This window comes from Hydra viridissima, unplaced genomic scaffold (genome assembly GCF_058129835.1).
Source record: "Hydra viridissima isolate aposymbiotic clone 2 unplaced genomic scaffold, HvirCarnegie_v1 scaffold_1, whole genome shotgun sequence".
Taxonomy (NCBI): Eukaryota; Metazoa; Cnidaria; class Hydrozoa; order Anthoathecata; family Hydridae; genus Hydra; species Hydra viridissima.
Window position 1 is genome coordinate 13,846,021 of NW_028324300.1, and position 22,147 is coordinate 13,868,167.

At 29.5% G+C, this 22,147-nt stretch overlaps 4 protein-coding genes across 10 annotated transcripts; all 4 read right to left on the reverse strand.

Moving 5' to 3' along the window:
- Positions 1 to 2,584: 2,584 nt before the first annotated feature.
- Positions 2,585 to 11,467, reverse strand: LOC145188343 (WD repeat-containing protein 93-like). Of its 7 annotated transcripts, XM_090089262.1 has the most exons (15): positions 10,444 to 11,369; positions 10,255 to 10,316; positions 10,087 to 10,150; positions 9,903 to 9,991; positions 9,771 to 9,789; positions 9,425 to 9,624; positions 9,251 to 9,318; positions 5,366 to 5,440; positions 5,083 to 5,208; positions 4,750 to 4,915; positions 4,564 to 4,621; positions 4,224 to 4,380; positions 3,507 to 3,529; positions 3,242 to 3,375; positions 2,585 to 3,043 (listed from the first exon to the last, which is right to left on the reverse strand). In XM_090089262.1, exons 4-15 carry the CDS (start codon positions 9,962 to 9,964, stop codon positions 2,983 to 2,985), a joined length of 1,149 nt encoding a protein of 382 aa, XP_089945388.1. In that variant the 5' UTR covers positions 9,965 to 9,991; positions 10,087 to 10,150; positions 10,255 to 10,316; positions 10,444 to 11,369; the 3' UTR covers positions 2,585 to 2,982. The 7 variants fall into 7 exon arrangements, 4 of the variants coding, with proteins under 4 accessions (XP_089945388.1, XP_089945371.1, XP_089945377.1 ...); XM_090089245.1 differs by lacking the exon at positions 9,771 to 9,789 and having other exon boundaries at positions 10,444 to 11,467; XR_016452991.1 differs by lacking the exons at positions 2,585 to 3,043; positions 3,242 to 3,375; positions 3,507 to 3,529; positions 9,771 to 9,789 and having other exon boundaries at positions 4,750 to 4,814; positions 10,444 to 11,467.
- On the reverse strand, positions 6,446 to 8,569 carry LOC149893454 (uncharacterized). The gene has a single exon (XM_090089273.1). It carries the CDS (start codon positions 7,650 to 7,652, stop codon positions 6,882 to 6,884), a length of 771 nt encoding a protein of 256 aa, XP_089945399.1. The 5' UTR covers positions 7,653 to 8,569; the 3' UTR covers positions 6,446 to 6,881.
- Positions 11,468 to 14,990: 3,523 nt separating the features above from the next.
- Positions 14,991 to 17,908, reverse strand: LOC145187678 (uncharacterized). The gene is made up of 2 exons (XM_080064133.2): positions 15,798 to 17,908; positions 14,991 to 15,407 (listed from the first exon to the last, which is right to left on the reverse strand). Exons 1-2 carry the CDS (start codon positions 16,111 to 16,113, stop codon positions 15,058 to 15,060), a joined length of 666 nt encoding a protein of 221 aa, XP_079920259.2. The 5' UTR covers positions 16,114 to 17,908; the 3' UTR covers positions 14,991 to 15,057.
- A 1,081-nt stretch (positions 17,909 to 18,989) lies between these two features.
- Positions 18,990 to 21,721, reverse strand: LOC149893455 (uncharacterized). Its single transcript, XM_090089282.1, has 2 exons — positions 21,586 to 21,721; positions 18,990 to 21,078 (listed from the first exon to the last, which is right to left on the reverse strand). The coding sequence occupies exons 1-2, from the start codon at positions 21,596 to 21,598 to the stop codon at positions 19,103 to 19,105; spliced, it is 1,989 nt and encodes a 662-aa protein (XP_089945408.1). The 5' UTR covers positions 21,599 to 21,721; the 3' UTR covers positions 18,990 to 19,102.
- Between the last annotated feature and the right edge of the window lie 426 nt (positions 21,722 to 22,147).

The window sequence follows — 22,147 nt, forward strand, 5'->3', positions numbered from 1 at the left end:
CAAGCAGAAAAAAAAAGAAAACGCAAATATGTTTCGTAAATTATTTTTGTAACAGAAATTTTGAAATTAGTTAAGTTTCGGTGTGCGTGTTTACTGATAAAAAATTACAAACCACCTGGTTTTTTACGCTTAATTCCAAAATTATGACAATCCATTAGTTAAACATCTAAACATTCAAAATGTATGAGGTTTATCTTAAGTCAAAGCTCGGTTTACACTAAGTTTTGACTTTAAAAAAACCTAATACGAAAGGAGAAAGCACATCAGGAAAAAGTCACACCATATTCTAAATATTAAATATAATTTTGCTTACAAAGCAAACAATATTTTGATGTAGTCTTGAGTTTGAACTTTAAAAAAGATTATTTTTTTCGCTGAAAATAAATAAAAGCATAAAACTCATAAATCATCTAAAGAAATTGACAAGAACGATGAGCATTTTAATAATACAGGTCAAATTCTTCTCTTATGGGTGGGATTGAGCAGCTACCAACATTGCAGGTAAAATTTAGTGTCTGCCATGAACGAAAAACGATTGCTACAAACGAGAAACAACAAATGAGCTTATGTTCTACTTTGTAAAAGAGCTTCACTTTTGGATCAGGTCATCGAAATTACCTTTCAGGTTATCGGTTCAGGCTAATGAAAGCAGCAAACTGATGTTACGCAAAATTTATCACAGATAAAATTGCAATCGAAGATGCTTGGTTTCTGTTACAATTATAAACCTAGAAGCTTTTTTGCAGAATAGGTCAACTTAGAACAAGAAATGTTGGAATTCCAAAAGGAGCAAATTAGCAAGTTAGAAGAAAATTTCTTCAGTTGTAGGTCGCTTCAATTGTAAAATGCAATCACACCTCTAACTCTAATCCTAATTTTTACTCGATTACCCCTAAAGTTGTTTTCCTCTTTAAACAGTTATTGCCGCACATTAATTCGTATGAGATCATCACTTAATAGAAAAAAATCTTCAGCGATTAGTTTGATAGTTTCTTGCTAATGTTGCTAATTATGGTATGGTGACAAAACTAAGCAAAACGTTTCTTCAAAATCATTTTGATTGGGCGCAAAACCTTAAGTATTTTATCAACAACAAAAAAAAAAACCCACGGAACCTTAACTATTTTGCGTTAGGAAATTTTGAGACGTAATTCATACACATTCCGTTGATTTCCCTAATTCCGAACAAAATCGTACTTAAAGTTGAATAACTCCGCTTGCTTTTTAAATTTAATATTAATTTTTTTGAATAAATAAACTGGAACCGAAACTAAGTCAAACCATATTAAGCAACAAGTATATTTATTATAAAAATATTGTTAACTTTTAAATTTAAAAAGTAAAGTTTTCGTTCGGAATTAGGAATACGTGTTCCTAATTCCGAATGTACATATCAAATCCCAAAAAATGGCATTCAGTTTAAAAAAGTAAATAATTTATGCTAGCGTAGACCTCTAGCTTAGAGTAAGGTAAAAAGATTTTTAAGATTTAAAATTACTTTTATTTTAATGTAAGGGTATAACATTGTGTTGGTGCAGAGTGTGCATTATCTATTTGTTACATCCTGTCTTCCATTATGTTTTTGTAATAAGTTAAAAAAAAACCTTCAAAGTCACTGCCTGTTTCTGTCAGTTAACCAGAAGAAATCTCAGTTATTAGTATCAGGTCGGTTGCAGCCTTAGCGAATGCTTCCACATTATTCAAATAGGAAGCTTGTAGTGCTTTTTTATCATATAGAAATGCAGTTTTATCCTTTACGCAGCTGTATTTTGAAATGACAGTAATTCAAAGATTGAAACATAGTTCATTGTAATTTTGCTCACTGAAATATATTATTCTGAATGACATCTTATCATTGATAGTCTCAATACAAAGTTCAATTTTTCATTCGAGATCTTCATTTTTTTAAAACTTTGACATTTTTTCTTATTAACAAACGTTAAGAAAAACAAGAGGTTTAGAAATTCAATAAAAAGGTCTAATTTGTTTATTAGTTTCTAAGTTAATGTCGTTAAAATACTATTGTTAAATATTGCGGTTAATTACTTGCGTAAAAACGCAAACTTTTGCAAAAAAAAAAGTGCATTCCAAAATCTGTTCGGAATTTAGGAAACATTTTAATTGTGCAGAAAAGTACTGTTTTTGAGATATCTTACGAAGTATTGCTAATTTTTGACTTTTTTTTTCAGATAAATAATCACCATCAAATTCTACGTCTAACAGTACGCAATTTAAATTCCTTTTTTTTTTTTTTTTAAAGTCGGTTTTATATTGTTGGTTTTTCAGGGTTTTAAAAAGTGTTTTTCTTGCAATTAAAAACTTTAATGGTAGCAATATATATTTTGAAAATACTTTTTCATATTCTCATTGCCCTAGTCTTCCAATTTACTAATCAGTTTTCCTTTTAAAAATCCCACAAAAATAAAAGATGTAACAATAAGTGAACTAAAGCTGTTCGGAATTAGGGACTGTTCGGAATTAGGGAAATCTACGGTACAATGTGAATTGTGAAAATGACCTCAAATGGCAAAAATATATGGAAAATTGGTGCATCACTAATAAAAAAAAAATTGAAGACGGAAGATTGAACGATTCTTATAGGTTTTTTATCTGAAAAAGTTTTACATAAAGACATACTAGGATTATTTATGCATTAACTTACATGAATTATGAGGCCAATTTCCTTTTTTTTCCATTACTATAACATATAATAAATAAACCTGGCATAATAATTACAAAATCATCTCGGAGAATGCAATACTGAGAAAATCATAACCAAATTTAAACGTAAATTTGAACAATTAAATATTTTAAAACTCTTCTAAAAAATTCTAATACCTACATAGACTTTTACATTATTTTACATTATTGTATTACATATATATATATATATATATATATATATATATATCATGCAGCACAAACAGCATCTTTAACTCTTGGTAAAATTACTGAAACTCTTGGAAATATTGCTAACTGTCATTATTTTTGTGACTCAATGATTTTATTCAGATGAAAAAACATACTTTCTTCCTTGGAAATGCTAAAAATATAATAAAAAACAAATAACATCAGCATTAAGATTTTATACCACGAAGAAAGAAAAAGTGTCACTTTTTTTATATTTATCAAGTATATAAAAATATATAAAAATATGTTCTGCATTTAGTTCACTCATCAAACTCGATTAGTCAAAATTTTGTTATATGTATATATATATAACCAAAAGATCAGAACTTACATTTGTTGCAGAAGGTTGTACAGATTATCTTCTAAAGAATTAGTCTTCAAGTTCTTTTTTAAGTCTTTTGTTTCAAAATATTCCTTCAAAGTTGTATTATTTGTTGGATGAAATAAGAACAATCGAGTTGATTTCTGCAACATAAAATTTCTTTTTATGTTTAAATTTCATGCAGAAATTTAAACATAAAAAAAAAAAAAAAAACCAAAAGAAACTAATAACAACAAATCTCATAATAAAATAACTCATCACAAAAAAAACTTACACTTGTATTTGAACTTTTCTCTCCTTAAGAAAAAAGAAAAAGCAAATTTTAAATTTAATGAACTCCATTTTTGATTTAAAATTAAAATCAAAATATACCGAAATAAAACAAAATGAAACGTGAGTGAAATGTAAACATTTTTGAACAAATTTCTAAAGTCATCTGAATGTTGAATGAAACATTTCTTTTGATTTAAAAAAACAATTATTTTGTCTTTTTCATAAATCAGCAGGCAATTTTGCAAATATCATGAAATAATAATAGCACAATTTCTTTTATTTCTCAACTGTCTGATTCTACCATGCATACAAAATCTCTATGGTTTTTAAAGTCTTTATTGTCTTTTCATTGTTTGTTGACAGTTATTCGTAACATAACTTTTAAACGTTGACGTTCAAACCGTTTTTGTGCACATTATAAACATCCTAATGAAAATATGTTCAACTGAACTTTTATTTGATTTCTATTTCAACATTCTTCTTATGAATCAACAAACGACCTTTATTGAAATCCTTGATTTTATCTTTATGTCTAACTAATAACGTTACTAACATCCTCCACCTATTAATATTTTACTATTATTTCTCATATGAATTTACTAAATCTTCCTCTTTGTTATACATGGATTCATGCATAGGATACATGCTTCTTCCCAGAAACCTACTTTAATACATAAATATAAAAGTTTTCAAAATTGAGAAAAAAAAATTTATTCACCAATAGCTAAAATAATATGATCTTGAGAGAAAACTAAGAAGCGCCCTAATTCAGCTGCCCATGAACCTTTCTGATTGTAAAACTCTAATTGGCAAACAATTGATGCAGTGGCTCCATTGTATAGGATCACTTCACCTGAACCCCAAAATACTGCTAGCTACAAGACAGCAAAAATACTGCTAGCTACAAGACAGCAAAAACCATATTAAGATTATAATATTATGTTAGCAACTATTAAAATAATTAGAACTATTAGCATAATTTATAATTACCAATATAATCTATTACAATTAGCATAATTTGTTAGCAAAAAAACTAACAAGTAACCAAACAAAAATACCAAATTATTTGGTCCTTGAAATATTTTTCCATTTAAATCCAGTTCTGACTCGTTGCTTCTAAAGAATTTCAACTTTGATGACAGTAAAATCCGGTTTCAAACTTTTTCTTACAATTTGCATCGTACTTTTTATAGCACATTTTTTTTCTTTTTTTTCCTATCTTGTTTAAGATTAAAAAAATTCACCTGTCTTCCACACACATAGGGTTGAACTTATCATCATCACAGTTAACCTGCCATATTTGACCATTCTGTAAAATGTAACTTAAATGGTTATGCAAAGTGCTTGGTTCTGTGGCAAATATTATCATAGACACAGATTGATGTAGTAACAAAGATTGCATTAATTCTCCTGAGAAAAGAACATCAAAGCAGTAAAACAATACAAACAAACTGTTTCTTAAGGTGCAACAAACCATTTAAATCAACAGAAGTCTTAATTATTTATATCACTTTATTGAAAAGTATTATCAAAAAATTACAAAGCTTAAAAAAAGAAAAACAAAATTAACAAAGAACCTTTATATCGATTCCAAACACATATTGTTTTGTTCATAAGGCCAATAGCTATTAGGTCAGTTTGTGCATTAACTGCAGTGATCAAGATAGTATCTCCTTGAGGTAAAGAGCATACAGGGCCTGCATCTGTATAAATAACCTTTTATTAAATAGAAAAATGAATATAAAAATTGCAAAATAATATACATAATAAACACTCATTCATTTAATCATGCATAATAGTGATTAATTTCAAAGAACACTATGGCAATACAGTGAAAAAGTTAAAATCTTGTCCACGAACCATTTCCATTTATTTCAATTTCATAAAAGAGAAGCAGATTGCTATTCTTCCACCAAACCAATATTGAATCACAATCTACAGAAAATTTTTATAGTTTAATTAAAAAATAGCATTAAACTTTGATTCAAACAGCCACTGACTAAAAGTAATTAGAAAAATATAAAATTTAATTTTTCAAATTATAATTTTTAATTTTTAGTACATTTGAATATACATTGCTAAGGGATACTGAACCAGATTTGAAACTTCTGCGCTAGTGAAATAATTAGTTTTATATTTTTTTGTGAAAGCTATGTTTAATAAAGATGTTTTAAATAAAGTTTATTTAAATATAAATAAATATGTTATATATATTAAATATAAATAAATATGTTATATATAAAATAGTTAGCAAGTTGCAATTGTTTACAACACAATTTACATTTCAAACTGCATTTAAATAATAACTAATGAATAAAACAAAAAACAGTTTTTATATAGTTTTTTTAATACTACTTATAAATTATTTCAGTGACCAAAATATTTTAAAATTTTACAAAATAACCCATAGAGTTATTATCAAATATAGTTTTCATTATTGAATTATTATTTTTATTATTACTGTTATTATTATTATTATTATTATTATTATTATTATTATTATTATTATTATTATTATTATTATTATTATTATTATTATTATTATTATCATCATTATTATATATATATATTTTTATTATTGAATAGTTTCAACATTGAATATTAAAATTTATTATTGAACACAGTTATCAAATTACCAAAGACAGTTTAATAGAAATCATTATCAAACACAGTGATTGATTTATCAAACATAGTTTAATAGAATTCACCAACTTATCTTTAAACTTATCTCATGACAATGTTTAAAACAACATCTCAGATAAAAACATTCTTCATTAATTGAGCTAAATGCTCAAATATTTCTTTGCAAGGAAGAGTTTACTTAAAAGGAAAAAAAAAGGAAGGAGATGGAGCAAAAGAAGAACGGGGAGGGTATATTTAGTTATTTACTAAATAGACTAAATAATTTAATGCGTTATGTAAATATGAGACAGGAATTAATGAAATACAAAATTTAATTTAAAAAAACAAGCTATATTAAAATATACATAAGGTATCAATAAATAATAACAAGTAGAAAAAATTAAAAAAGATAAATAGAGCATAAAAATATACGGCAGAGTGCACTTAATAAAAATATTCCACAAAAAAGGATAAATAATAGAAATATAAATACAAACATTTTTTTAAAACTACTAATGAATGAAATTACAGTCAAAGTCAAATTGTGTTCCATAACATCATCAGTAACCTACTTAAAATTGATAATACATACGATGCGATTAAAAGTTTACTACAGTTTAAAATGATTAACATTACTTAAAAAGAGCAAGGTTTTGAAAATTGCTATAAAAAATTGAAAAGTATTTTTTATGATTGTGAACCAGGACCACATGGCTACCAGATTTTGTTTATAAAATCTATAATCTTATGTAATCTATAATCTTGTGAGGTTCTTTTTTATTTGTTCAAAAATAAAATTTCCCATTTTATCATAACCATGTGGAGTGTAATGCAAACCATCATCCCAAAACTGTTTGTCATCTATTAAGTTGTCAACAAATTGACCAAAATCAGCAAACAACGTGGTCTGCTTGTTTTTTGATGAGTAAGTAATTAGTTTGCTATTTATAAGACCACGTATTTTGTTAAATTGTTCAAAAAACTCTCCTCTAGTAACGGGTGGAATTGTTATTACAACACTAAGCACATTATTTTCTCGACAAAGTTCATGCATTTCTAAAAGTATTCTGACTGTATTTTTAATATCTTGCATTAATGTTTTGTTTTTTCTCTGCCTAATCATGTCCAAGCAATCATTGGTACCACCAAGAATTATTATAATGCCATTTTTTAAATTCAATGAATTGTCTTTAAGAATAAGTTTAAGCCTTCTTTCCATTGATGGCACCCGCTCACCACTAATCCCTGAGTTTATCACTTTAAACTTTTGGCTACTAGGTAAACGTTTTTCAAGTTGCTTTGTGTATGGGTGGAAAGATCCAGGCAATGATCTTGACATATTACGTCCAAACATGCCTTCTGTTAGACTGTCTCCTAAAGCTAGTATTGTGACAGATTCTGTATCATAACCCTTCAGCATAATAGGTGAGAACCAGTAGAACAAGACTACTGCTGTAGCAAGAACAGCAAATAGTATATGTTTCTTAGTAATGTGCGATGTTGCAGCACACAAAAAATCAATCATTTCAAATATCAATATTATATAAAATATCTAAAGAAAAATATTATAATTATGAAACTTGGAAATAAAATCAACAACTGATTAAAAAAATAGGAAAACTCAATAAGCAAAAGTTTTAAACGGCTATTAAAACTGACCGTGTAATGTTATAGTTAAATTTATTATTAAAAATTAAAAGATAGAGATCACAACCATCTATAATTATTGAAGTTTTATCTAATATAAACAATATAAACAAAAATAGAATTAAATGCACACTTTTATTTTGTAAATAGATAGCAGATTGATTTTTGCACAGCAGCGTTAGTGAGATACTAAGATCTAGTATGTTGACTTTTAACTTAACTATTCATAAGTTTCAATTAAGATACAAATATATATGATATATATGAAGACCTCAGGCGGAAAAACTGCTTTTAAAAATCAAACTATTGCTACTGTCTAACATATAATCAAATTGTTTGTTTTGAATTAAGTTTTATGTGAAAAAATGGTCTGGCCCAAAAGAAGAATTTAAAAGAAAAAACCATAAACAATAGAACAACAACTATGACCCAACTTTAAAAGTTAATTATCTTTAATCATAAAAGTGTGATTCAGATGTTTTTTCTTTCTTTCTGTGATCTTTATATTTAATGAAAAACACGTCAAAATAAATTGTTGAATAATCTTAGTTAATATCTATATAAATTTGCAACTTTAATTTTTAATTTAATAACATTAACCTAAACACAATGATTCTATAAGTTAAAAAAAGGTCAAGTAATTTAAGAAAAAAAGGATTTAAATCATAAAGTATCCATAAAATAGTTAAACAATTATGCTAAGGATTGTGTCTTTAATTATGCAAGGCCTAATTGAAGAAACAATTCTTAAAGCATGAATTATGCATGCCTCATAATTGTATGCAACTTTTTAAAATAAATGCTTTTGGTCAATAATGAACAATTTTCAGCAGAAAAAAATTTATAGCTAATAAGTAAACAAATCAAAATAAAAAAACAAAAAAAAAATCATGTGGAACAATATGATCCCTATTTACTTGTTTCAGTCAGAAAGTTAGTATTTCAGATAAATTAAAATATTTGTAATTAATTTGATTTTTACAACACAAATATACAGCCAGACATACGACAATCTAATGAAGATACAAACAAAGAAATATAACAATTACAGTCAAAGCAAGATACAGGGTTATGTTATACAGTAATCTTGGTATATGTGCCAATGATTGATATAAATTTACGGTACTACGGTATTACAGTACATACATACATACATACATACATACATACATACATACATACATACATACATACATACATACATACATACATACATACATACATACATACATACATATATATATACATACATCCATAAATACATACATACATACATACATACATACAAACATACATACATCAGAATATACTCAATTAACCCTGGATACAATGTTTTAAGATGCTCAGAAATCAATTTGAAAGAATAATTGTCATCATCATAAGGTTGTTCATTAAACTAGAATAATAAACCTTTTTTATAAAAGAAAAAAAAAAAAAAAAAAAGAAAAAAAAACTATAAAAATCATAAAAAATTACCTTTGTTATAACTTTTGGAAACAAACGCTCTTTTTGTAGGTCCTTTCAAAAAATGAACTGTTGCAGAACTTGAAAGAATAAAAATATTTTATTAGTTAGCTTTCATAACAACATTTTTTACATTTTTTTATAAATAACTGTTTAAATAACTAATCAATTTCTATAAAGCATTACTTTAAAGAATTGTGGTTTTCATTCATTTCATAATCAAGTTGGAGATTTCTGAGAAAATTTTCTGTTAAATAATGATTTAATCCTGTTCCAAGATTAGAAGGACATAGCTCAATAGCTTTAAACGCTGCTGCCAAATTACTGTGGTGAGTTGGTTTGAGAGAAATTGGCTTTATCTTTAATATTGAACTTAGTGGTGCAACCTAAAAAAAATTCAATTTTATCAACTGAAGGATATCAGTCACTGCTAATCTAAGCATAATTTATCTATCAAAAAACAATTTAGATAAATAAGAATACTATTATTAATGGATAATAAATAGGCCAGATAAACTATGTAAATACTTACCAAATGACTGATTTTATTTCTGATAAAAAAAAAAAGGAAAGAAATTCATTGAAGAAGGAAAGAAATAAAAAATCTAAGCTATGACACTTTTAATTTGGAAAAAAAAAAGGAAACTCCTAATTATAAAACTACCTTCTTATTGTTGTGATCTTTTTCTGGAAAAACTGATATCCACTCTCTAATCTGGAGTTCATAAACACTTAACCATAGAGTCCCTTGTTCTTTAAGTTAGAAATTAGATTTGGTTTAATATTACAAACAAACAAAAAAATCAACAGCAAAAAAATAATAAAAATAAAAATACTCAACATCTAACCTTTCCAACAAACTGCAAAGAAATCTTTTGATAATGTAACACCCTCAGCTGAGCCATCCAAATCCTAAAAAAAAAAAAATTACTCTGATATCAATAAATACTTTAGAACAATTAATGACAATTTTCAGATAAATTTCTAAGTGAATATTTTATGATCAAGAGAGAAACCTCAGATGTCTGACCCAAACAGCAGAAAAAACCATTTGAAAATCCAATGATATCCACTGGACCTGGATAAAAAATCATGTTTGTGAACCTTTATTACAACCATATTACAAATAATAACTTTGTTAAACTAAACATATTGAAATATATTTATACATTTTTTTCATACACAATTTTATGTCATATGCATACCTATATCATAGACAAGTAATATCAAGATAATACTATGAGAACTGTCAATTAAATGCAAGTTTCGTAGCTGAAGCCTACTTATTACAAACTTGCTATACTTTTCAAGGCTTGGAAGTTTATATACAATGATTCCATCAGTAACACCACAGAACAAACAATTGCTTCCTGATTTGATGCAAATTACTTTCTCTTTAACCAAAAGTTCTTCTTCATAAACAATTTTTTGAGCAACTCTCTTTGTAGAAGTACAAAACCGATTCTTGTCTCTGGTTTCTATTATTTGCCAGGCTGAATCAAAAATTTCCCATAATAGCTTATCGATTCTATGGTATGGTTGAGGTAACCTATCATGAAATAGGTCTAGATCATGTATACATGCATCATCTGTTCCTCGATCACTCAATAATGAAGGAGAGGGAGGCTCATAACGATTAAAAATTTTCTTCTTAAGCATTGCAAAGCGCGAAGAAAAAGATTAAATGGTCAAAGAAGTCTACTACATCGTTTTATGTAAATAATTGGCCTATAGTCAAGTAGATTAAAACTAAAAGAATTCCATCAACTATTTAACAGGTAAATACCAAATTATATAGCAGTAGCAAACAGCAGCAAAATATATTGGCGCAGTTTGAGATGATTATGGGGTGCTGTAGACAATATTAGGCATTACATATTTCCCTGTAATGGTTTGAACTAAAATTGCCAAAATTCTACAAGAGATTATGCAAGTACCCCACTAATTATGCCAAACTAACTGTAAAAATTACAAAAACCGTACGACGAATGCAATTTAGCCAACGGCAGTTGATAATTTTTAAATTGATTTTAACATGGTAAATATGGATTACAAAGGTTATTGCAGAATGAATAAATAGCGGAAATCTTCTCACCTTCTGCAACCAATGACGGCCGACTCCCAAAAACGTTTTGGCGGCAGAATGTTTCGGATTCCGCTTCCGAATTGGCAGCAGCCACCAGAACTTTTTTTTTTTAGAGGCAGAATGTTTTGGAGGTTGCCGTCGATTGTTTGGAGGTTGCCGTCGAATGTTTTGGAGGCCACCTCCAGTAAGTTCTCCCTCCTAACTGGCATCGGTCCACTGGAGACGGAATTTTAATCTCCCGCCGCCAGTTGAAATAAAGATAAAGGGCGAAATTTTCATTAAAAAATCATTTAACATTTGTTTTTAAAATAACAAGAAATTTTAAAATTTGTTTAAAGTTTACATAAAAAATAATTTTCAAAATTGGGTTTTATATAATTGCCAAATTTGCAAAATTAAAAAAAAAATAATGATTTTTGTCTCTAAAACTATCGAATAAATTAGAAATTTCATGTTTACACCAAAAAGTAAATATATTCGTAAACTAATTTTGAAATTTTTGTTGCTGGTTTGTTGTTGATCTTTTTTTTTTTTCTTTTTTTTTTTTCAGGATATATGATATGCCACTAAGATGCTCGGGGCAAACCACTTCAATTACCACCCCTCATCTCTCTCGACAGTCTTATTACTTGTGGCTTTCGCATAACTTTGCGTGAATTTTATAGCTTTATTAAACTATATGATAAATATTGATCCGAAGGTGATTACAAGTAATATCGATAGCGTATTATAAATTATATTTTGATGATCTACACCGTTTACATGTCACTTTTAAATCAACATGTTACTAATAAAACTTTTACTCTATTTATACAAGTTAAAACCGTTTAAAATAGATAAATTAGTTTTAATAGTCGCCGTAAATGTGCTATATATGGCACACTTATGATAGTTTGGTACATAAAAACACCCAGACACCACAACCACGCATAATTATAGGATCGGCATGTCTCTTCGTATACCAAGTTACAACAAAATAATTTTGACGTACCATATATACTCGCGTATAAGTCGATCCAAAATCAATACAAAATCAATATTAAATGAAACATTTTTTAATCCAAAAATAAGAAATACGAAAAAAAAAATTTCTATTAATAAATTCGTTTTTTTTCTGAACAGCATATAAGTCGAATGTTTTAGAGAAAAATATTTCGTCCATATTTTCTCGACTTATACGCGAGTATATACGGTAAATTTCTTCCGATCAAATAATATTAGGGAAAAATCTGTCTTAAAAGGCATGTTTGTAGAACTCTACAAATGTAAGGGAGGGATCATGTCCTTGTACTTGCATTCTATCAGGATGTAATAAAAAAGATAAATACTGCAATCTTAAGCATCGCTTTCTTTTCTTTTACTGCTTCATGACTATTTTTTAGCTAAACAATAACTTTAGTATTTGTTTAGTGAGTATATTTTATGTTTTGAAAGCTTTTAAAAACAAAAGAAGCGCACGGGAAACCTTTTGGTACAGGGAGGCAAGTAACAAAGCTAAAGGGTGAGAACTAAGCAGAGTTGATAACGCCTCTCGGCGGCAAAGTAACTTTCTGCCGAAAGGCCGACTTTTTTTGGAGGCGGAAGCCACTGGCGGCGGCCGTCAGAAGATATTTCGGAGGCAAGTTGGTTTAGAGACCGCCTCCAGTGGCTTCTGCCCCCCGATTGGCGGCAGCAGCCAGAACTTATTTTTGGAGGCAGAATGTTTTGAAGGCCGCCGCCAATCGGGAGGCGAAAGCCACTGGGGGTCGCCGTCAGAAGATATTTTGGAGGCAAGTTGATTTGGAGACCGCCTTCAGTGGCTTCCGCCTCCCGATTGGTAGCAGCAGCCAGAACTTATTTTTGGAGGCAGAATGTTTTGGATGCCGCCGCCAATCGGAAGGCGAAAGCTACTGGGGGCCGCCGTTAGAAGATATTTTGGAGGCAAGTTGATTTGGAGATCGCCTTCAGTGGCTTCCGCCTCCCGATTGGCAGCAGCAGCCAGAATTTATTTTTGGAGGCAGAATGATTTGGATGCCGCCGCCAATCGGAAGGCGAAAGCCACTGGGGGCCGCCGTCAGAAGATATTTCGGAAGCAAGTTGGTTTAGAGACCGCCTCCAGTGGCTTCTGCCTCCCAACTAGCGGCGAAAGCCATACTGAAGTTGTTATTTTAGTCTCCCGCCGTCAGAAGAAATGAAAACAAAGGGTGTTGCCATGTTTGTCAATAAAGGAAAAGGAGCTGGAGTTTTTGATTGCTCGTAATTTTGCTCATTATTGATTGCTCTCGATTTTTAAAAGTGATAGCAAGGGAAATCACAATCGATAGCAAGGGAAAAAACAGCTTGGTTGTCGTTTGAGGCTGTCGTAAAAAACTCTCTTGGAAATAAAAAAGAAGAAAACTCTGCTGTTTAATTCTTAGAAAGTTGAAAGCCTTTTGTGCTCTTCGATGCGAAATAAGTATAAAACTTCGTTTTATAAATAGGCATCTTAAACAGTTTTTTGGTCAAGATAATTATTTAAAGGAGAGCGGTCCCACCAATATCTTAAGAAAATGGATGATCGTTATCAAGGACGTTTGGAAAAACACATGATGGCAGACCACTGTCCAACAGTACTGTCCAACTTTCTTTTGTCAACTTGCTTGATGCAAGTTGACAAAAGAAAAGAGCTACAAGCAAAAGTTTCTTCCCGATTAAATATTTATGAGAAAACGATTTGTTCGAAATCCTTTTCAAAATTAAAATTTACGCTACTTTTTTATAAATTTATAAAAGGTTTGACTTTGATAGGATGATGTTTATGCTATAAATTGTTTATTTTAAACATGTTATTGACTTTTTTTTTCATCTTTTAATTTTATAAAAAATAAAATCTTTCAAAATATACCCTGGAATTTCCAAATAAGTTTCAATTCAGAAATACTTCGGAAAAAATGTGCTAACTACCTAAAATTTGCAAAAATTAAAAAATTCTATGCAAAAAATCTGATGTGACATTAAATGGAATCCTTTTTTTTATTGCTTGTATTATAATATAATTCAAGCTTATTGGAAGACTAATATTATTTTGTCAATTTAAAACTTAAGATAGTAAATAAAAACTTTTTTTCGATACACTCCAGTTAGATACTTTAGACTTGATAAGTTTTTCCACCATCCTGACGATATTATACAAAATTTAAAAACGATAAAAAATGACGTTCTTCAAGAAAAAAAAAAGTATAAAAGTATTTTTTAATGACGTCAAACACCACAACACTGTGATTGTTTTCATTGTGGTTTTTTTAATCATAACTTGTTAAGGACTAAATGTTTTTTTTTTATTAATCAAGGACTTGCCTTGTCATTATTTTCTAATGTTTCAGTTAGCAATGTTAGTTCAAGTTGAATATAGTTATTTAGCTATCAGCAGAGTTTGTAAAAGACGGAAAAATTCTCAACTACACTTTTCTTTCGCAGCCATTAGCGTCCGCCTCCCCAAAATACGGAAATCTTGAAAATCGTTTCATAACATTGCCAAATTTTGAGTATTTTAACAAAATTATGACTTTGTCAGAGATTGGTTTTTATTAAAAGTTATCGAATAAAATATTTTGGTACTTTTTTCTATTACATAAACTTAAATAAAAATTGATTTAATCATCGAAACCAAAGTCAATTTTACTGAGTGTTCAAAGACAAGAATTAAAGTTTGGGTTATGTTTTATATTCCATTTTAAAACAAGTAACATAAAATAGAATCTTTTTATATATATGATTAACGTAATAAAGAGAATTTAACTTTGTCAAGCAAATCCAAATTTTGTCTAACTACTAAAATCGCGTTTAATGTTTCATCCGAAAGCCGAGTTCTCAAATGGGTGTAGACCATTGCAAAGCTACTAAAATCTCGTTCAACTTTGACCTGAGAAAATGCAGCACCAAAAACAACTTGAGAAATATTGTAAAGTTCCTTCCAGTTAGGATCAGCACATTTTAAGTGCCAATATTCAAGAATATTAAAATTCTCATTCACACCAATACGTGGCTCACTATATACAATATTTGTTATTTGCTGATGAATTCTTGTGTTTTGTATAAAATCTATGCTTTGACGTTGACCTCCTCCTGAAAGAAGAGATACCAATTATTTGTTTATCAAACAACAAGTAATGTCTAATCAAACTGATTATCGAATCATTAAAAGTTTCAAAGTTTTTCAAACACTTAAAAGATAAAAACTTTTATTTAAAATTTGACTTTTTGACCTTAAATCAATAAAAGGTTAAACTACTTTTGTTTGGTTTGTGAAGAAAAAAAAAAAATGGAAGAAACGAATAATACTCTACGATGACGAAAATCATTAATATCAAGTTATTGAGTAGTATTGAACTTTTATTGACACACAGTGTGGAAATTCTTGATTTTTTAATGTAATTGAATAAAATTTGTTTAATGAACCGCTTGATATCAAATACTGGTTAAATATCAATTACTGAATGATAGTAAAATCTCTACCTGAAAGTTGAGTCAAACGTTCTTCATCTTCATCTCGTAAGTTTTCAGGCTGTCGAGCAATTTCAGCAAGTTGTCTTTGTGAGTTTGCAAAGTGATGAATCTTCAGTAAATGATCAACTCCACGGCTTCTCAATAAGTCGTTGAAAACTTCATGACTAGCACTATTCCATGCAAAACGAGGATCCAGTAAGAGAGCAGCGATGAAAGCATCACATTCAAAAAACCTTTGTGAACGTAAATTTAAAGCTTCTAGAAGTTTAGATGTTAAATTATTTTGTCCATCGGCAATCTTTTCTAAATTCATCACACTTCTCATTCATTGTAAAAAGAAGTCCGACATGGTATAGTCTGATCTTTGAAAATCCTTCATTGCATAAAATATCGGCTCGAATGTTCTTGCATATTCCTCAATAAGTTACCAGGTTTCATCATTTAATCTTAGCTCGCGGTTATTTCGATTAGTCCCAATTTGTTCATATTTCGCGAGTTTTTCAAACATGTCTGATACCATGACGTAAGTACTACTCCCTCTTGGAGCAATATCTGGTCTCTTGAGATTAGCAAAAATTGTATCATATTTAGGCGATTGTCTATTTCTTATAAATTTTCTTATTTCAGCAAGAGTGGCTTCAAACGGCTCTGTTACGTCTTTTGCAGCTAATTGGCAAACATGCGCTCCACAAAACATTTTGGTACAAATTGCACCAATATTGTTTGCTAACACATTTACTTTTCTCTCTTGTTCTTGAGTATGTGATAGCCTTTCGATCCCATCGTCTGTATCTTCAGAATTTTCTACAAGTTCTTCTTCAAAATTGACTCGGTCAAGCAAATCGAAATCTTCAAAATCAAACTGTTGTGCTTTCTCAACAAATTCATTACAAACGATCATTTGATTTTGCATTTCTCTGATAGCATCAGAAGCTTTGATCATGTTTTTACCTTGATCTGAACAAGTTGAGTAAATAACATCTGCCCCTTTCCCTACTTTCGCAATCAGAGTAATTAGCTGATCAGCTAAAACCGCTCCAGCTAAAAGCTTGCCGTCCGTGCTGAGTGATCATTCCCAAAGTTCGATCGTGCAATTTTCTATCTTTTGTATACCGAATACTTGCAGAAAAAACATTTGTATTGAAACGAGATGCTGAATCAAACATTAATGACGGATATACATTTTCTATATCCTTTGCAATACTTTCATAAATTTGGCCAGCAGCTTTAAGAATAAATTCTTTTGCTTTTTGACGATTCCATCTCACACCAAAAGCTTGAAGAGCCTTTCTAATCGTCTCATTCTTCCCCATGTCATCAGCGACTGTCATAGGCAAATTTCTCATCAGAATCGATTTTATGAAGTCTCTTACTGTATCGTTGATATCGAAGTCAAATTTAACTTTTTTACGCGAAACGAAAATAGCATTTTCTTCACCGCTACCCTCATAATGATTACTATTTCGAACTCTCCTCCTTTCCGAAATTCCTAGTTCTATATCAATATCCATGTGTTTTGAATGCAAATGGTTTTTGAGATGAGAAACATTTCCGGCAAGAATTGCTGGCTTTTGTTCTGCGCACACTTTGCATTTCCATTTGTTATTTTCAGTCAAAAAGTATTCTTTTACTCGTGTGTTTTGCATTCTTATCTTAATCAATCTCTCAGAAAAAAAGGTTAACTAAAAAAAAATAAAAAATACTATTGCTTATTACTCGAACCTTAATGAATAAGAAATTCGAACAATGAAAATTCCATCGTCTAGAGACGCTTTTCAAAAAAAGCTTAATGATACCGGTAAAGTACGAGATTTTTACTCCCACGTTTTTATTACTTAGTAAAAATCTCATAATTAATTTTTACTGTATTTTTATGTACAAATTTATTTTGCAACCACGTATTTTGCCAATACTTTTAAACGTTGCATCGCGTGGGGAAATCTATAGGGTAAATAATTAGTAAGAAAGCGACGAGATAAACAGTTTACATATTTATAGTTGTTTAAAATAATTGCATAGAGTTTTCAATTGTGTTTTGTAGTGGTGCGATACTAGCTTAGTTTGGATGTACTTTTGTATGGTGCAGTTTTCAACTAAAAAAAAGTTCAAAATTTTTAAAGAATCTTTTTTTAAATTTTTGTTTTGAGGAAAGTTATTTGGTGTAAAGAAGAGCAACACCACATAATTAAGTTTTTGAATGATGCTTATGATATTTCCAATGAGGCAAATGCATTATCTGGCCGCATAGGCATCAATTCAACCACAGATAATATTCAAAAATTTTTTGGTAAAGAATGGTAAAGTACAATGCCACTTTTGTTTCAAGATGTAATAACTTTCAAAAAGCTGAAAAAAAGAACCTTCAAGTGAAACCAGTTACAAATCGTTTCAGTTTAAAAAGTTAACATAAAAAAAGTTATGATTGATTTGATTCGATTGCCATAAGTAATATGTTATTTTCAAAAATTTTGAATTTTTTTAAGTTAAAAACTGCACCACACGACAAAAGTGCAGGCCAAATTAAGCTAGTATCACACAATTGGTAATATAAAATGAATATAAGTAGTATAAACAACTATAAATGTATAAACTGTTTACCTTATCGCCAGATTTACCTAGATGACACAACTCATTATTATCAACTATGAATAACTTTGTTTTTCTTCGAAAATTCTATTTATCAACACCATTTACTAATAGCTGTCTTTGGATTATTTTGTCTTTTAAAAAAATACAAACGTCAACTAATTCAGTATGCGGCGTTTAATTTTTAATAATAAAATGCATTTACAAATCTAAAAGAGAAAATTTTAATTTTATTCGTACGAAATGGAATCGCTTCTTTATTGCTTTTCAAGAAACCACAATCTTTAAAGCGATTAAAAGTAATGACAAAATACAACGCGGTCGCAAATTACGTGTTGCCGCAAAATACATGTTGCCGCTAAATGCACGTTAGCCACAAAATACGTGTTTGCCGCAAAATATTCTAACTAGGGGATAAATACCTGATGATGACCGTAAGTTTTATGAGATTTTTACTACTTACTATTTTACTAAAACGTAGTAGTAAAAATTTTATTGCAAACTGGAAATTTCAACAAGTAAAAAAAATCTCCTTAATATAATATTTGATTCGACGCACAGTGGAGTATTTGTATGACAAAACCGCTCAAAAATATTTTATGAATTTTTTTTCGCTTTATTAGTTTAAAACACAGAGTTTTATTAAAATTAAATGTTTAATTAAAAAAATAAAATTTTTTAAAGAGCAATTTATTATTAACAAAAAGACATATTCGCTTATCAAAGCTTCATGCTGAGATCATCATATTGACTGCTTCTTTGGAAAAAGGCAACGTTTTTTTATGCCGTTTTGATCTAGAACTACTTATGTATGGGTCTGAACTCAATAGCAGCCTATTTAATACGTCTGTATTGCAGTCGATACGAGAAAACTTTCGACTAAAATTTTGTCTGTACTGCCGAAAGTATTTGTTTCGGGCTTCAGCTGCCTCCTCGGATAACTGGCCGATAGGGAGGATTGCATGAGTTATTACTTCGGCACCATGCATCAAAACTTTATGCATGGTTGGAGACATGGGATACCAACCATACAGATTGATATACAGTTTAGCAGTTTCATGAGCAAAAGCGTCGAATTTAACAGCATCAATTTTATATCCACTTGAAATGACTTCAAGAATAACGTGTAAACCTTTTATCAAATCCAAGTTAACACCAGTTATTTGTGAAGATAATTCCGGGTTTGAAAAAAATCTTCTTGACGTATTGCCGTCATTCGTATTTCCAAACCCTGCTTTAGGTATATCTACTTGAAGCCCTAATTCTTCTTTGAAGGATGTTTGTATTTTCTTCTTTGCTTCTTTGACAATTTTTTTTTCCTCGTCTGATCGAGCTTGCCACTTTTGTAAAGGTATTTTATAAGCTAAATGAAGAAGCGATTCAAAAAAGCGGATCCTTGCATGAAGAATCGAGAGTCCAAATGAGATGGTTTCCGTATTGATTGGCTCTTTTTTAATCAATTTATTAAAATCTTTCGATGTTTGTCCACAAATGTAGCACCTCATAGTTGATGTAGTATCAGTTGCAGCGTTGCACACTTTACCATCTACTATTGTAAAAAGCAAGGTATGCTTTATTTTTCCAATTTCATTGGGCAACCTTGTTTCCCTGAGATTCCTTATTTGGTTTTTTACGTGCTCTATCTCGTCCATTGTTATGTCTTTAGATTCACTAATGAAACGTATTCGAATGGGCCTGCAGAACCTTGGAGATGAGGTGACTGAGTTTTGCCATATAATTTTTTCTTGTTGGCCATCAATTTTAACAATCATTCTCAGAGGTACTAAAGAACTTTGAAAAATATTTGCATCACTGTCGGTGTTGTTTTGAAATTTTTGCTTAAATTTTGCTTGTTGCGATCCATCACAGCCCCATTTTGATATTAAAACCATATTTTTCTTTTCTTCAATTGAACACTTTTCTACAACCTCTGAGACATATTTATATAAGCGTAATGTAGTGTGGTCAAGTAATGCTTGTAGTTGAATTTCAGCTGTTGTTTCGGTTACTTGTATCGATTCCTTATTAGGGTAACATTCTTTTTTGGCTTGTTGTATTATTGAGTAGCAGGGGTAGACACTTTTGTTTCTACTTTGAATAAGTTCCCACTGTTTTCTGGTAAAATCGCCTTCTACAAACAGTGCCAGTGCCTCTTGAGGTGTTAATTTATTGACAGTTACTTTTTTAAAAGCAGAGTTAAATGCTTTTCGGTATTTCTTTGCTCTGGTAGGCGTGGCCGTAATTTCTTTAATAAATTTTGAAACATCAGTATTTCCTGAAGTGTGCTGGCTCATTCTGGCTGCGTACGTCAACTCATCAACAGAGACCTGTTTGCGCAAATCCATAGTTTTTCGACGCTTGCTGCAATCACTTAGTTCTATAAATGATTTTGATGGTCGTCCAGGTTTCTGTCGAATGTTTATTGACCAATAAGGTAGCTCGATGTTTGATTTGAGCCATTGTTTATTGTTTTTTATAAAACTTTCTTGTTTATAACTTGCAGCTATCCATCTTTTCTTGAAATCACTCTTAAAGAATTTTAAAATTCTTGTTATGGTACTTTTTTGATCTATTGGATATTTCATGACTGTTATAAGGTGTTCTTCTAACAACGAAAACTTTTCATCAAATTTTTTACCTTTACAATCTTTCATTATTTCATATAACTCTCTTCTAGTGAACAACTTTTTGACTTCTGTCGAATCTACATGATAAATAATAAAATCAGTAAATACATAGTGGTGTGACCTTAATGAAAGACAAATAAGATATATATATATATATTTTTTGAGATTTTATAGTTTGATAGTTTAATATATTAGATACAATTTAAGATTTACGTACTTTGGTTAAGTTTGTACAAAAATATTCAAAAATTAGACAACAAGAATTTATTTTATAGCTATTTCAAGACGTTTTACGAGATTGTGTATATTACGAAATGGTCTACACACTATTTTTGAAGCGTTAATATAAAAAGTGGCGGACGTTGGCGGATAATTTTACAAAAGTATCTGATTGTTTACAGCCTATAGTTATTGCTCGTAAAAAAATTATAACTCGACAAGACCATACTTGTTAACAAAAACATTATTACATTATAATTTTATATGAAAATTAAAACTCAAATAGTCCATCATAAAAACGCTTTATATCATGCACAATAACTACAGAAATTTAATGTAATTTTATTTTAAAATATAGGTCATACCTTCCTCTGCCATAATTAGCCGTTTATTTTTTCAAAACTGAACAATATTATAATAATAGCTGCAATAGCAAATGTCACAAATTTTTGAATTTTTTTTTCCCACGAAATTTCAAATAACAACGCCACGTTCTGAACAAAAATGCGACAAAAGGAAAAATCGAGAAGAATTTTCTGTTACATAATCTAATGAAGCAATTATCTAGCTTGAAAATAATAAAGTTAATAAGACTTTTATGCGAACTTGATTTTTTGACTTTTGAGCGGTTTTGTCATACAAATACTCCACTGTGCGACGATTGCGCATTTTCCATTTTCAAAAAAAAAAAAAAAAAAATCAATCTTCATAAAAATTTTGATTATTGGAAAAAATTCAATTAAAACCGATATTAATTTCTAAAATTTTTAATGACCATTTAAGAATATTGGGTTTGTCAAGAATTTTTAACAATATCTAATGAGTCAAGTTAAGAATTTAATGTTATGGTTGAAAAATGACAGTTTTAATTCAACCGATGAACGACTTGTTCAAAAGTTCAAACTTTGATCAAAAAACTAACAATTT

Excerpts from the sequence above, each read along its gene's own strand:
- LOC149893454 (XM_090089273.1), bottom strand. The coding sequence starts at position 7,652 with ATGATTGATTTTTTGTGTGCTGCAACATCGCACATTACTAAGAAACAT.
- LOC145188343 (XM_090089245.1), bottom strand. The coding sequence starts at position 10,897 with ATGCTTAAGAAGAAAATTTTTAATCGTTATGAGCCTCCCTCTCCTTCA. Across the intron at positions 4,381-4,563 it reads TTCAAGGACCAAATAATTTG|CTAGCAGTATTTTGGGGTTC; the intron begins GTATTTTTGTTT and ends GCTGTCTTGTAG. Across the intron at positions 3,376-3,506 it reads AGAAAAGTTCAAATACAAGT|AAATCAACTCGATTGTTCTT; the intron begins GTAAGTTTTTTT and ends TTTATGTTGCAG.
- LOC145187678 (XM_080064133.2), bottom strand. The coding sequence starts at position 16,113 with ATGAGAAGTGTGATGAATTTAGAAAAGATTGCCGATGGACAAAATAAT. Across the intron at positions 15,408-15,797 it reads ACGTTTGACTCAACTTTCAG|GAGGAGGTCAACGTCAAAGC; the intron begins GTAGAGATTTTA and ends CTCTTCTTTCAG.